General features: G+C 36.6%; 1 protein-coding gene across 4 annotated transcripts in view; it reads right to left on the bottom strand.

Annotated features, from left to right (window-relative positions):
• The window catches only part of plppr2a (phospholipid phosphatase related 2a), a 41,614-nt gene extending 28,052 nt beyond the window's left edge, over positions 1-13,562 (bottom strand). For 2 of the 4 annotated variants that reach the window (XM_058377127.1, XM_058377114.1), the window contains exons 1-2: positions 10,009-10,406; positions 6,946-7,073 (exon numbers count right to left, since the gene is read on the bottom strand). In XM_058377127.1, the coding sequence (XP_058233110.1) occupies positions 6,946-7,014 (69 nt within the window). In that variant the 5' untranslated portion in view covers positions 7,015-7,073; positions 10,009-10,406. Of the gene's footprint in view, positions 1-6,945; positions 7,074-9,358; positions 9,558-10,008; positions 10,407-13,406 lie in introns of those variants that run through there. The other 2 variants (XM_058377120.1, XM_058377122.1) reach the window with 2 other exon arrangements.
• Positions 13,563-14,709: the final 1,147 nt, after the last annotated feature.

Here is a 14,709-nt window from a genome sequence, read left to right as displayed (position 1 = left end):
TCATGCACAATTTCCTGATTTTTTCAGTTATTTGATAATAATAAGGGTATTATTTACACAGGCAGTATCTGATGTAGCAATTGCTAAGCACTGCACATAAGAAGCAGGTCAAACACAAACCAAACAGAATATCCTTAGTAAAATTAACCATTATCCAATCACTCCATGATTTACCATGATATACTATAGTATAACGATGTTTTAAAATTTATGCTTGGTCCATAGTAACCATGTGTCTGAAAAACATCAAAAAATGCTTACTACTGTACATCCATGGTTTCAAATCCTTATAAAAAAAAAAAGAAAAGAAAAGAATATGCCAAATCAGTATACTGTAAAATGCAATCTTCATTCATGTGAATTGTTAGAGTTCAAATAAAAATAAATAAGAGAACATTTTAGTCCTGGAAACAAAAATGAAACAGGATGCTTGCCTACAGCATATACACTACCACTCAAAAGTTTGGGATCACTCAAAAATTGTACTGTTTTCCCAAGAAAACACACACGAATTTAGTCTGAATAGAAAATATAGCAAAAGAACAGGACATGCTGACATTTCAGAGTTAGAAATAATGATTTTGATGGAAACGATAAATGTTTTTGTCATACTTTGCCTTCATCAATTACAGCCTGGGCATTCTAGCTGTCAATTTTTCAAGATAATCTGATGAGATTTCACCCCATGCTTCCTGGAGCATCTCCCACAAGATGGATTGGTTGATGGAGTCTTCCTCCGTAGCTGAAATCAAGCTGAAATATGCAAGTGATCCCAGACTTTTGAGCGGTAGTGTAGATATAGAAAAGAATTAAGGTATCTAAAATAGATTGAAAGGAGTTGTGTGATGATTAAAAGTTTGTGATTCATTGTAGACAAAAACTGTCTAGTTTCTTGAACTTGCACTGTTTTGTTGCCCAGCTTGCTGTTATAGTTCAACCTTCAGACAAATTCCTTCAGCTGCTTTAAGTGTGTGTTGTAGGGCAGTGTGTCAGTCAAATTCCAGAATGATACACAATATGCTGTTACACTCAAAGCAAGAGTAAAAAATGTGATCTGTATATACAAGGCCTATTCATGTGCTACACAAAATAAATATACCTACCTCAACCAGAATGTTGACTATAAGTCTTCATTTCTATTAACTTGTCTTTGACAAAAACAACAAACATATCAGATTACTATGCATACGCAAACTCACATTAGGTAACCTGACACAAACAAGTTAGACTTGTCTGAACATACGGTGTAACAAGAAAGTGCATTATTGTACTCCAATTATACCATCAGCCTCTAACTTTCTCAAGGCTCAAAGCCTGCTTCTTGAGCTTTCTCTCCCTGGGACAGGTGTACCAGTTGGAGGTTGTACCCTTCAGGCTGTCTGTAGCCCCATGAGGTTTTTAAAAATGCATTCAGACTGTATTGTCTCACCTGTTGCCCAGAGAATCCTTCCTTACTTGACAGACTGGCACCTTTGAGGCTCCACCATCGATAGGTCTAAGAACGGCCTCCAATTCATACAGAATTAAAATGTCTACTAGTGGGCTCAGTGATGACTAACTTCACTAAACAGGCAAGTGTCCAGGAGAATGACACTTGATATTGGAACCAGATCTGGGAAAATTCAGCCAGATACAAAACATCTTTGCAGATCCAGACAACCCAATGTCAAGGGTGGTTCTCTGACGCAAAGCTGTCCAGCCTTCTAGGATGAGATGTACTAGCTGGCCTTGTATACCTCTGAATGCATTTCCACTTCTTTCATTCATTCTACCCACATTGCACAGAATCCAGCTCTTTGCAGCTCTTTGTTCTGCTCATGTCCTCAAAATGGCCAGCAAGACCCTAGTTCCTACTTTACTGTTGCTAGTGACTGGTGAACACATCCTGGTGAATTTCCTTCCTGAACAGATGCATTACCTCATATAATATATCAGCAGAGATGTGTAGTACCCCAGCAGGTTACCCCCAGCAGACAAAACTGTCAGTTTTGTCACCTCTTGTGAACAACTCACTCACTGCAATACTAGAGCCCCTAGTGCATGGGCCTTATATGTTATCAGGTGAGAACTGTTCTGGAAATGCTGTATGCCTTGCCTTGTTAGAGTCGGCTTGCTGCCCAGTGCCTAAAGTGACAGACTGTTTGCATGGACTAGTGGATAATGACAAATCCCTGTCTATGCTGATGGTGGTAGCCATTTCATCCCATCATACCACAGTGGGTGGCACCTCACTATCTTCTTATAAGATCGCATCAGCATTTCTGAACTGAGATAGGCAACTCCACCATGTTCCCCCAAGAGCCCAATATGTCAATATGTGGGTATAGTTGAAAATGAGCCTTAAGCTGGCAGTCACCGCATTAAAATGGGGAGGAAAAATTCAGAGCTTGTCAATAGTCTCTCCCTACATAGTCTCTCCCTCTGCACTATTGGCCAGACACCTCAGAGTAACCATGTGGTTGTAAACAAGGCAATTGGAGACAGGTAATATTTGATCAGCATAGTAGCTATTTATTTTTATTTGTTGGATTAGATATTCACCTATGACAGTGTGATGACAAAGGTTGTTCTCAATCTAAGCAGATACTGGCCCAATAGGTGACAGAAGTCATCACCACTTGTGTAGTCCCTACCATGTCCTGCCATTCCATGAGGGGTGTTGTGTTTTATCCTCATAGGCAAAATGGTGAGGTGCATTACTCCAGTATGCTGCACTGCAGCTATTGGGCATCACTGTGTGCCTTTCTCTAGGTACATATGTGTACAATGCCCTCTCTGGATGGTGTGAGTGTGGTAATCATCCCAGTTCCTTAAAGCCTCCAAAGGGGTGAAACAGAATCTTGGATCTTGGATCTTGGTCTATGAACTCCAGATACCAGGTTCCCTCTCAGTTGGAACCACCACTAATCCAATTGACACTCAGTGAGTAGGTTCAGAAAAAGAAATGCCAGTGGAGAAAGTATTTATAGTTTTATACTGCATCACTGTTGAAGGTCTTGGCATGGTGCATGCATGCACAAGAGAATATTATATATTTCACAAGCCAATATTGAATATTAAAAATCTAGCATTCTAGAATATTGATATTTAGCTTTAATAAAACCGCAATTGTAAACTACAATTTTATTCCTCTTTTTACAGTCCTCTCTTCTTCTCAAGCTTAAGAAAGCTTTATAGGATGCCTAAACACCCTTTATGCTAAAAGAGCTTTTGCTCCCTAGTTAATATGATAGAGTTAGCAAACCTGTACCATGTGAGGCTCAGACAACATGACAAGATATCCAATCTAAAATGTTTTTGTCCAACTTACCATTATTGACATGATAAGTGCACTGTTTATGCTAACCATTAGCTAGCTAGAAAACTACTAGAAAATGCTAGGGAAAATGTTATCTTACCTGATATTTCCAGTTTACTTGGTAGATGGCACCTGACAATCCTTTTTTTTGTATTGTTTCCTGCATTTTATCCCACATACACTTTACCATCTAACTGCACTCAACAGTGAGTGAATCTTCTTCAAAACATGATGGTGCAAGGGAAAATAGTTGGTTAACTCAGACATGTTCCTGCATGCTACAAACTTATCCTGTACAGTTTTTACCTACCAATTCATTACATTGTCCATTAACCATAACCACAATTCGACCAGCACACAACTCTTTCTAATAATAATTACATTGTACTATAACAGCTAACCTTTGCTATAATACCTGCTCAACATCCAATGCTTAGAACGTTTATTTATTTAGCATGCCATCATACATAATATTTAATTTCATATTTTGAATATATGGAGAAATTGTGCTTATGACAAAAAGGGAAAAATAATATAAAAAATAATGTAGTTGCTAAATCAATATCAAATGTCAACCAATGTATAATTATGTAAAATCCTTATAGTATGGTATAATAAAGCACAATAGTAAAATACTCCAACATGACTGCGCCACTGTGCACAAAGAGAGGTCTGTAGAGACATGGTTTGCCAAGGTTGGAGTGGAAGAACTTGAGTAGCCTGCACCTTAACCCCACTGAACACATGTGAGATGAACTGGAACATAGACTGCACACCAGGCCTCCTCACCCAAAATCAATGCGCAGCCTCACTAATACATGTACACCTGAATGAGCACAAATCCCCACAGACATATTCCAAAATCCAGTGGAAAGTCTTCCCAGAAGAACGGAGGCATTTATAGCAGAGGTTCAGCTAACTCCTATGGGTGTGTGATGGTCAGGTGTCTGATCTTTGACCATATAGACATACGTCTGACCATATAGAGTAGTTAAATTGTGTAATAAACATAATGTCCATGAAGTACCATAGAATAACCATGGTAGCATCATGGTACAATTATGTACTATAGGTAAACATTAACGGCATCATACTTAAAATGAATTACTAGTAAAACCATGGTAAACCATAGGAAAACTTTCCTAAGATACAGAACCTGATGAAGGTACATACAGCACATAAAATATTTCTCCAAGATGTAAACAAACAATTCCACCTCTAAAACAAGCAAAGAAACAGTGAAGAATTTCAATAGCAAATATTTCAGTAAAATAATTTCCTAGGCTGTCTTGCAAAACTTTTAAATGTCATGACATTTTCAATAAGTTTGTAAAGCTATTTCTGAAGGTGTCATCATGAAATGCTGTTTACATTGATGAGAGGTTGGTTGATCAAGACGCTGTTAAATTCCCTGCAGCAGCTCACCGAATAAAAACATCATGGTTGATACAGGCACTTTGATTACCTTAGTTGTGTACTGACCATCAACATCAGAACAATGTAACATCTGGATAGGTTTAGAAATGACACTCTCCTGATCATATAACCAAATGTTGCATGAGTAAAGTAGGAACTAGATAAAAGGGCTAAATAATTAAATTTTCAAAAGGCTTTTGAAAACAAGGGTCACATTAGTTTGGCAGAAAGCAATCTGTCAGTGACTGCCACTGCAACGTTAACTGTCAAATCAGTTTGGCTCAAAGCATTTCACCAGCTGTTTCTTGTCTCCTCTTTCTCGCTTTTTAGTAATATCTTGTCAGAAACATATCAGTACATGACATTTAGGTTAATTCGGTTAATTATGTACTGATAATGCAGTATTAGAATCACTAGTATGATATCTGTATAGATATACATTAGATATATTATATTAGATACATTATATTTTAGATACATTATAGATTATATATTATATATTAGATACATTATAGATAGACATTAATCACTGGCTTTATTTTTTTGGATCTTGATCTGTCAGGGTTGCCTTGTGGTTGAGGATCTTTGCTGATGACCAGAAGGTTATACTTTATAACCCAGAAGTGCCACTTCACAATTTTATTTTACACTGCTGATTAAATCCTGCCTCAAGTACATCATCCTAATTAAAACTATCAGCCAAATGAACTTGTATGGTTGTTGAAAGTTTGAAAATTCCTGCCATATTTTATTTAACACATTACTTAAACACTTGTGCATGTATTTGGGGGTAATATCTAATTAAATGCTAAAAAGGCCTATTTATCTCAGCTTGCCCTTAGATTCTTCTGTGCTGAATTTCTGTAAATCTGTTTAACAATGTCTATTCTAGCACTTTGTTTTCTATGTCAAATGAAATGGGTCTTTATTGCTGCAGGGATTATCTTGGGGAGAGTTCATAAATGTAGAAAAGCTGACAAACAATAAATACTGAAAACAGCAGAAGTAGATGTTGAAATCTTTCCCAAGTACTTAAATTTCAAGTTCCATGTCTCACTGTGTACATTTGGCTTTATATATTGTGAAACCCCTTAAAGGTTTAACAACTGCACACCAACTTGATCCTCCAAACACTCCAAAGACTGAACAAGGAGGCGAGGGGAGATATAACACACCAGCACAGCTCACTTCCCACAATCACACTACATACTTACTGCCCTGAAATATATACCAGAGCTGCCTTCTGTACTTTGGGGAGTGCATAACTAGTCAGCAGTTCAATATTCCAATCAAGACAGGACACAGTGTTTTATACAAATAACTGGTAATTACACCACACAAATAGCTCTAGAGAGTAAATAGGGTAAAGATAGGAGCATTCAATAAGGCTGAAAAACAACCTGTGTTAAATGAACACTTTGTTTACTGGGTAATAATAGAGTAGCCTTTTAATTATTTTTTTTTCCACAGTGCTTTGTGGTACTGGGTTTCCACAGTAGCCACATGCAAACATTATATCATTAGTGGATTACTAAGCAATGCAGCGATAATTTAAATACTCTTGGCCATAGGTTTCTGGAAACTTTTGTTGCTTTCTCATTTAACGTGGATGACTGATGAGTCCATCTTACATCTCCTTAGCATAACTAAGATTTTGTTTCATTCTTTTCACTAAAGCTTTATTCATTCTTCTGCAGACAAATTTTTCAAAGCAACTTATAATTGAAAACTAATACAATCAAAGCACAAAGGCCTTGCTCAAGGTCCCAGCATTGATACTGTAGACTCCCTCAGATTCTTTAGACTTCCTCACAACCTCCTGATCACTTTCTCAGAATTAACCATTGGAGTAACACGACATTAGTCGCTTATTAATTAAATATTCAGTCAGGTTTTAAGATGTTGTGGAATGTGAAAAAATGTGGAGTGTTTTGTGCATGCTTAAAGAAAGCTAAACAGTGGGGGTGATGTGGCTTAAGGTCTGATAATAATAAAAGTAATGATGACCAAATTAGTTAAATAAGGCTCAGAATGATGGACTAAGGAAGTCCATTTATGGCCATTTGTTGATATTTTTCCCACAACCAAAACATATTTCCGTTGTGATTCCTAGAACCAGTCACCAGTTAACAGTTCCTATTAAATGTGTTTCTGACCATGGTGCCGTTTTTGTTCCACAACAAACACTAAGCACATTTGCAACATCAGAGGATCCATGATTGCTGACTCACCTCCACAAAAAGGAAGCATGGCACAATGGAGGTACTGCTCTTAACACCAGGCTTTTCCTCAGCTGCCATATTGTATCGCTTCTCCTCTTTCTCTGTACAGATGATGCTTTCTCTCCTACGTCTCACACCTAAGGGAGAGGAAAGCAGTGTTAGCCTAAGACCAACACAACACATAATAAAAATCTACAACATAAACAATACATGACCTAGGAAGCATCATTGTTAAATATGCCATTGCCACTCATGTGTCAAAAGTCCTGGAATATCTCATGCAAAATTCATTACATAAAAAATCTCTAGTGAGATGTTTATTGATTTGAATTAAGTGCCTGGCTGTACTGCTGAATGAAATCACTGATATCTGCTTCATATTTATAGGCCTTGATCTAGGACCAAGTCAAATTATTTTATTTAGGGATTAAAAAATATTTTAATTAAAAAAAAAGAAATGTTAAACATCTAAATTTAACAACAACCAAAATATTACCTCTAACTTGAGTTGGATTATACAGTTTATTAAAAAATAAATAAGTAAGAATTGTGATAGTGATAGAAATAATAACATTAAACGATTTGTCATGAATGTTGCTATCGGACATATATTGCTATGAGCCAATTTTCCATTTATTTCCATGCCTTTCTATATTTTGTCTTGTGGAATTGTAGGGAAGCATGATCAGGTTTGCTAAACTTACTCAGCAGCTGCCAAGATCATGTTTTATAGCAAATAATTGCAATAAAATCTAATAATAAATGAATGCAAACAAACCATTCTTAATAACAAACCATTTTTAATGTAAGATATTGCGAAGGTTGTGATTATGGTGTGGACCATATCCTTAAATCAGAAATGTGTCTGCCCCATAGTGACCTGTAAAAAGTGTATCTTCCTTTTCCAATCCCATTATCCAATAGATTTTGTGTGGTTTTTGGACTGGATATTTTGCTGAAACCTGGCAACAGTGGTTAATGATATTAGCTCTTTGGCAAACAGACCTGCTGAATCAAATATAGCTACATCTAAAACTGCTTAAAACAAGCTTTTAAACTGTTTTCTGGACGATGAATCTCAATGACTATGACAATGTTACTTCACGGAGAGTAGCGTACAGCATAAGTCAAGTGTCATAGCCTCTTGTCCTAGTATTGTTCAACTTGTATGTTGTTGTTATTATTATGTTATTCATGTTATCCTGTCTCACTCAAATTTATGGTCAAAAGCAGCTACTAAACTAAACTAAACTAAACTAAACTAAACTAAACTAAACTAAACTAAACTAAACTAAACTAAACTAAACTAAACTAAACTAAACTAATCTGCTGAATAGCTATTTCAAGTATCAGGATTTTCAGCAGAGAATTTTGCCTTCATTTATAGACAGAAAATCAGATCAGTTCAAAGACTTCAGCCAGTATGATTTATTTATTCATATACTCTATGTTTCAAGTTGTAAAAGAATATTAAACAGATGACCTGGTTATAAAAAAAAGACATTTGTGCATTTGCCTGCACATACATTACTAAATGAACTGAACTGAACTGAAACTAAACATATATAATAAGTACTATAATCGTAGTCCTCAGGTAACAAAATACAAGAAGAACTGTAAGACATGTATTGCACAAAAGGACATTTTTAACTGCTTGAAAATATCTTCTCTGAAAAAGATAAGACCAAGGAATTTCCTAAAAGTGTGTGTATGTCTGTGTGTGTGTGTGTGTGTGTTTACAAATAATACTTCTAAGAGCAATTGCCTATGGGATAAAGAGAAAATAAATTAAGGGGAAAAGTACAGTTAATGTGGACAAATAATTGTGTGAAATCTCTGACAGAGAGCTCGAGTTTCTCAGAGCAGCTGGAGGGTTGGCAATAGACTAAAAGGAAGAGCAATTCATCTTCAAACAATTTTCCATCTAAATCATTTTTCTCAGAGCTGGATTGACACTTTTATAGCTAAAGATATGACTGTAACATTGAGAAGAAGGAAATGTCAGGGTAAGGAAACAACTAAATGGTTGTCAATCATTGATCTCTCTCTCTCTCTCTCTCTCTTTCTCTCTCTCTCTCTCTCTCTCTCCCTGCATGTGTATGTGTGCTTCTGAGTAGAGGTGCCACTAATCTAATTGATCATGCCATCCATCAGGACCTACAACACAGACAGAGAGCATGCAGCCACATTAACAAATCACATCAGCATCACATTAACCTCACTGGCATTACTGACTGAAAAAGAAGAAAAAGACACAGGAAAATAGAAGACACTTTTATAAATGCTGCGTATCTGGTTATGAGCTCACTGAAGTGAAAAATATATTTGAAAAAACTCTCTTCCATGTTATTGTTATGATTATAGCTGGATTTTTGTTTTAGCTCATACAGACAGACATGGACAAGAGAATGACTTTCAGTACCTTCGAGTCTTCTGGTCAAGCCATTTTTCTATCTCCCTCTCTCTTTTAAACATAATGTGCAAGGTGCCAGATGGAGCTTGTAATTTCCTTGGCTGCAGTCTCTGGATTGGATGAAGTGTTGTCTGTTGTACTATTGCTTTAGCATTTGATTGGAGAATTCTGTGTCTGTCATAGTGTTTTAAATTCACATTAATCAGGCAATCCCTAGCAACACACACACACTCACATACACACACACACACACACACAGAGTTGAAGCATACTCCCTAAATTGCTATCTATTAATAGTTATCCATAAAGAAAGACACAGAGAGAGAAAAAGGATGAGAGAGAGTGAAAGTGTGTGTGTGAGAGAGAGAGAGAGAGAGAGAGAGAGAGAGAGAGAGAGAGGAAAAAGTACCTAATAAGATTTTGCCAATCAGGGTAATTAGATCTGGCATATAGGGAATACTGTACCCTGTCTCTCCATCTTTCTGCCTCCTTGTCTTTCCATGTCTACTTCACTGAAATTTCACATGTAGGTTATGCACACATTAGTCTCATACACAGAAAAACAGTAAAGCAAGCTGCTGCTGGATAAAGACAATGCGTTGTGCACAGATGCACATACAGACAAACACACACATGCTCACTCAGACAGCCCCCCTCACCTCATACACACGGCTGCCGTGGTGATGGATTCCTATGCAGCAGCCATGGTGGAGGAGGGTCTCACGACTGAATCCAGCACCGTACACCAGCTTTCCTTGCTCTCCTCTTGCTCTTTTTTCCTCTTCTTTCTTTCCCTCGCCGTTCTCTTTCTCTGCTCTGCCCACTCAGGCTGGCTCTGAATAATGGGTGCTCCTGTGGCAAAAAGACATGCACAACCACTCTTCTCTTGCTCAGCAGCAGCATGCACACTCGTATGTGACATGCACGCTTGTCCTTCTTTAATGAGGCTATCCAGACAGCGACAGATGAACTGGAAACCCACAGGGTCTGCTGCAGCTCTCCAGCACAGCTGCAGAGAGGTGGGGAATGTGTGTGTGTGTTAGTGCATGTGTGTGTGTGAAAGTGAGAGCGGGCGAGCGAAGCTAAGGGCAGGGCATGGGAGGATCTCATTTGTGTTTGAAGCAAGCACGCCCCATTCTACCCTCCACCCCTCCCTCCATCTACATTCTCTGGGGATACAGGTACGACCATTTACACTGTAGTGAAAGTGGGTTTATCAGTATTGATCTGAAGCTGGTCAGCTTTCACTATGCCTGTGTTTTTGTGTGAGAGAAAGAAAAAAATCATTCAGGTCTGTATGTGAGAAACTTAAAAGCATACAAGAGCACATTTTACTTTTCTTTACATTTTACTGGACGTCATGAAATTTAGGACACATATTTTTTCTCAATGCCCCATTTGCCCCATTGAAGAAAAATGTATATGTAGGTATGTAGGTCTCCTCTTTTGCCCACTAAAATGTATACACATAATACGGTAAAAAAATATTTTCATTTCTATAAGTATACACGGAAATATAATGGAACTTGGTACATTTTAATAATGTCTAAAGACAAGTATATGTGTTAATATTTCCGATTTATTAACACAGGAATATAAATGTATATATATATATATATATATATATATATATATATATATATATATATATATATATATATACAAATATATATATAATACAAATATATATATAATATATATATATATATATATATATGTATATACAAATATATATATAAATATATGTATAATACAAATTGATAAACTGGGAGAAGAAGAGTATAGCAAGAATTCCATCATCACTCATATTCTGACAAATTCACACCTTTTGTGCTATGATAATTCCCACCTCCTGTGCTAGTAGTGCTTACAAACAGCCTGACAATTGGACAAATGAAAAGCCAGATTCTGGAAAGTGGAGATAAATAATCAGAAAAAAAGAGGTTGAATTGTTTTTAGGAAGAAAAAGATAAAAGGTATAAAAAAGAAAAAAGGTAAAGGGCCAGTAATACTACCTATTAGTCAGAGAAACCTCCTGAATGAAAATGCAATGCTTGATAGTTTTGTGAAGTTTTGTTGATTTTTAGCACAATAATTTGCATAATTGACCAATAGTTACTACTTGTTGGTATATACAACTACTTTGGCTGTGACCTCTAAAGGATTGGCCTTAATTTATAGCTGCACAGAAGACAAAAGAAATGGAGGAAGTGTTTATTTTGGCAGTGTGCAGGCATGAGATTTTATTACGTTATATATTTTCCTAAACTGATTTGTGAAAACAGAGCTAATAATATAATTAATTCTAATTCAAGCCAGATTTTTACAGCTAAAAAGCTGATTCACCACAGAATTTTGACAGAATCAAAACAGAAGTTTCAGTAATATCCAAAAATATATATAAAAATAATATACTGTGCTGAGAGAAGTCATATTTTAAATCAGTATATTGCACAAACCTGCATACAGGTAGCCTACATTTGTATACAAAAGTATTATTATTATTATTATTATTATTATTATTATTATTATTATTATTATTATTATTATTATTATTATTATTACGACCAGCAGCATCAACATCATCATCAACATCAGCATCATTTCTGACTTTTAAAGGTTGACTTGAAAAACCAGTAGGACCACAATGCTTTGTAGATCTGGTACATTTTTTCTGCTGCATACATTTTTCCATTCGAGTCATGTGTGACAGCAGATTGCAAGTCACAGAGCAGTAAAGTTCAAATGAGAATATTAAAGAGCGCTCCAGAAAAGCCTTTATCAGTGATTCAGCTATGAGTAATGCTCCTACTGGTTTTCAAATGTGTTGTGTCTGTGCATTATCATTTACCGAAACCAGTGGGAGGCTAAATGGCCATCAGCACCAGAACCTGGCTACTTGACCCAATTAAGAGATATTTGTTTCACGATTGTTCAAAAACCCTACAGAGGTCTCTCTCATTTTAGTTTTGAAAACCAGAAAATTGATTGAATATCTAATGAGGAAAAAGTACTATTGTGAAAATAGCAGGCACATTTTTTAAAAAGGAAATATTATTTTAAAATACACAGCTAACTCTGGAGACCTGGTAATAGTCCAGTATGGAGCTTTAAATTACTGTGTAATAACCCTTGTGACCTTAGGGCTCTATAAAGCAGATGTGTGTGTGTGTGTGTGTGTGTGTGTGTACATCTACTGTCCCCAGAGCACCTCTCTGCTTTCAGACAGCTTGAGCACTACTGAAATGCTATTATAGAGGGGGGTTTTGAGAAAGGGGCGTAGTATGTGATTTTCTGTTACTACGGCAACCTTGTGTCCTTTGAGGCTGATGCAAGCTTTAGGTACACAAATACAAATGAAATACAGTGACAAAACTTACATATAATCATTAAAATCGGAATGATGGACACCTTCACAGCCACTCTTATCCTATGTGTGTCAATATATACACTACTATTTTTTTCTTGTTTTGTCTTAACGCCTGTGGGATATTTATGCCATTCAGTAACAGAATCATAAGGCTAGTAATATCTGAATGCACACAGATTTCCAAGGTCTAGCCATGCCCAGATTGTAAAGCCTATCAAAGCATATTCAGTTCAGTTATAAATATTCTTCAGTCTAGACAGACAGCTTTAGTAGACTGAACAGAAAAGTGGACAAGATGGATGGGTTTTCAAGTGTGTATTCTTTTGCTTTTCACTCTCATAATACAGTTTAAGCTATGCTTCTTCAGCACTGGAGCTCCTTTTCATTTTTGTGCATCTTTAAGAAGAATTGTTTTAACTCCCTTTTCAATTGAGTAGGAATAACAAAGTACAGTTAATCAAAATATTGTGATCCAAAAAGTCTTATTTTTTTACATTAAAATTCAGAATTATGGTGCTATATTGTGAAATATAGCATAATGCAAAATCTTTAAAACATATACAATAACATCTAACAAGAAGGAAATACAGACCAAGAACCAAGAAGGAAACCATGCCTGGTCATGCTTAATGCAAAAGAAATGGAAAGGCTGAGTATATTTCAACAGATTCTAAATTATTCACTCACCTTCGAATCATTTGCACCTCAGTGAATTCAGCCAGGAATCATGTGACCATTTCCCTCTTACAGTACATCTCTCAAACACCACTCTGATCATAGCTACAGCAGTTCACATTATGTGCAAGTTGTCTTGCAGAGACAGTGGACAAGGATTGGTTTTGACATTCTGGCTCACTTGATTTTAGCCTGCTTGTTTTCCAATACCATCTTGAAGATTTTTTTGTTCCACCAAAGAATGCTATGAATATTTTTAGTGTTCTTCTGCCCACGACAAATGATGCGTGCTATTTTATACAAAAAGACAGATGGAGAGCTGAAGTATAATGCACAGCGTGAGCTATTATATTAATAACATGCAAATCTATTCTGTCTATGACTCATTAAAATTCATGGCACAGCAAGGCAGCAAGGTTGTGACGGTCAGAGCAGACGCAAGTTACCAGGAACAGGTTGCACGCTCACACTGAGACATTTGCTTGTATCAAATTTCCAGGTATTTTTTCCAAGAGAATATTTTGCCACCTGAGGGTGTATGTACACTAGCTGTGTTCTTAGGAGTTCTGAATAGGTGTAACAGTTTAAATGGATCTAATAGTTTAAATGTGATGGTTGTAGTCTTTAAAATGATTTGGGGGCAATTTTTTGACTGTAGCAGTGAGTCATTTTAAGTGGGAAGCACTTGCTCTGCATCCACAGTTACTTAAAATAATACTGCATTTATTCTCTGAAATGTAAATAGTGTTTGTTTTTTTTTTAGTTTCAATATCTTAACATTTCTATCAAAACAAATGAGTAACATTTTTCACATACGTTATAGGGCCAGAAGTATGTAGACACCTGTCCATCACACCCATTATGTGTTTATTGAACGTTCCATTTCAGATTTAGTCCACCTTAATGCTATAATAATTTCTATAATGTGGCTGGGAGGATTTGCCCATTCAGCCACAAGAGCATTAGTGAGGTCAGTCCCTGTTGTTAGGTGAGGAGGCCTGGCACTCACTCAGCATATCCCACAAGTGTTTAGTGGGGATGAGGTCACTGCTTTGTGAAGGCCACTTATATTCTTCCACTCCATAGTTCACAAACCATGTCCTAATGGATCTTGTCTTGTGTGCATTGTCATACTGGAACATGCTAGTTCCAATGAAAGGAAATTGTAATGCTACCTTATTTAAAGACAGTTATGTGGCAGCTGCTTGGGGAAGGCCCACATCTGGATGTGATGTCCACAAACTTTTGTTTTTAAGTGCCATTCTACAGTGTAGACCTATGTCGATAGGAGAGTAATGATGAAACAGGCATTGCA

This window comes from Hemibagrus wyckioides, linkage group LG02 (genome assembly GCF_019097595.1).
Source record: "Hemibagrus wyckioides isolate EC202008001 linkage group LG02, SWU_Hwy_1.0, whole genome shotgun sequence".
Classification (NCBI taxonomy): Eukaryota; Metazoa; Chordata; class Actinopteri; order Siluriformes; family Bagridae; genus Hemibagrus; species Hemibagrus wyckioides.
Note: the sequence above shows the minus strand (reverse complement) of the source record. Positions and strands in the feature narration are given on the sequence as shown.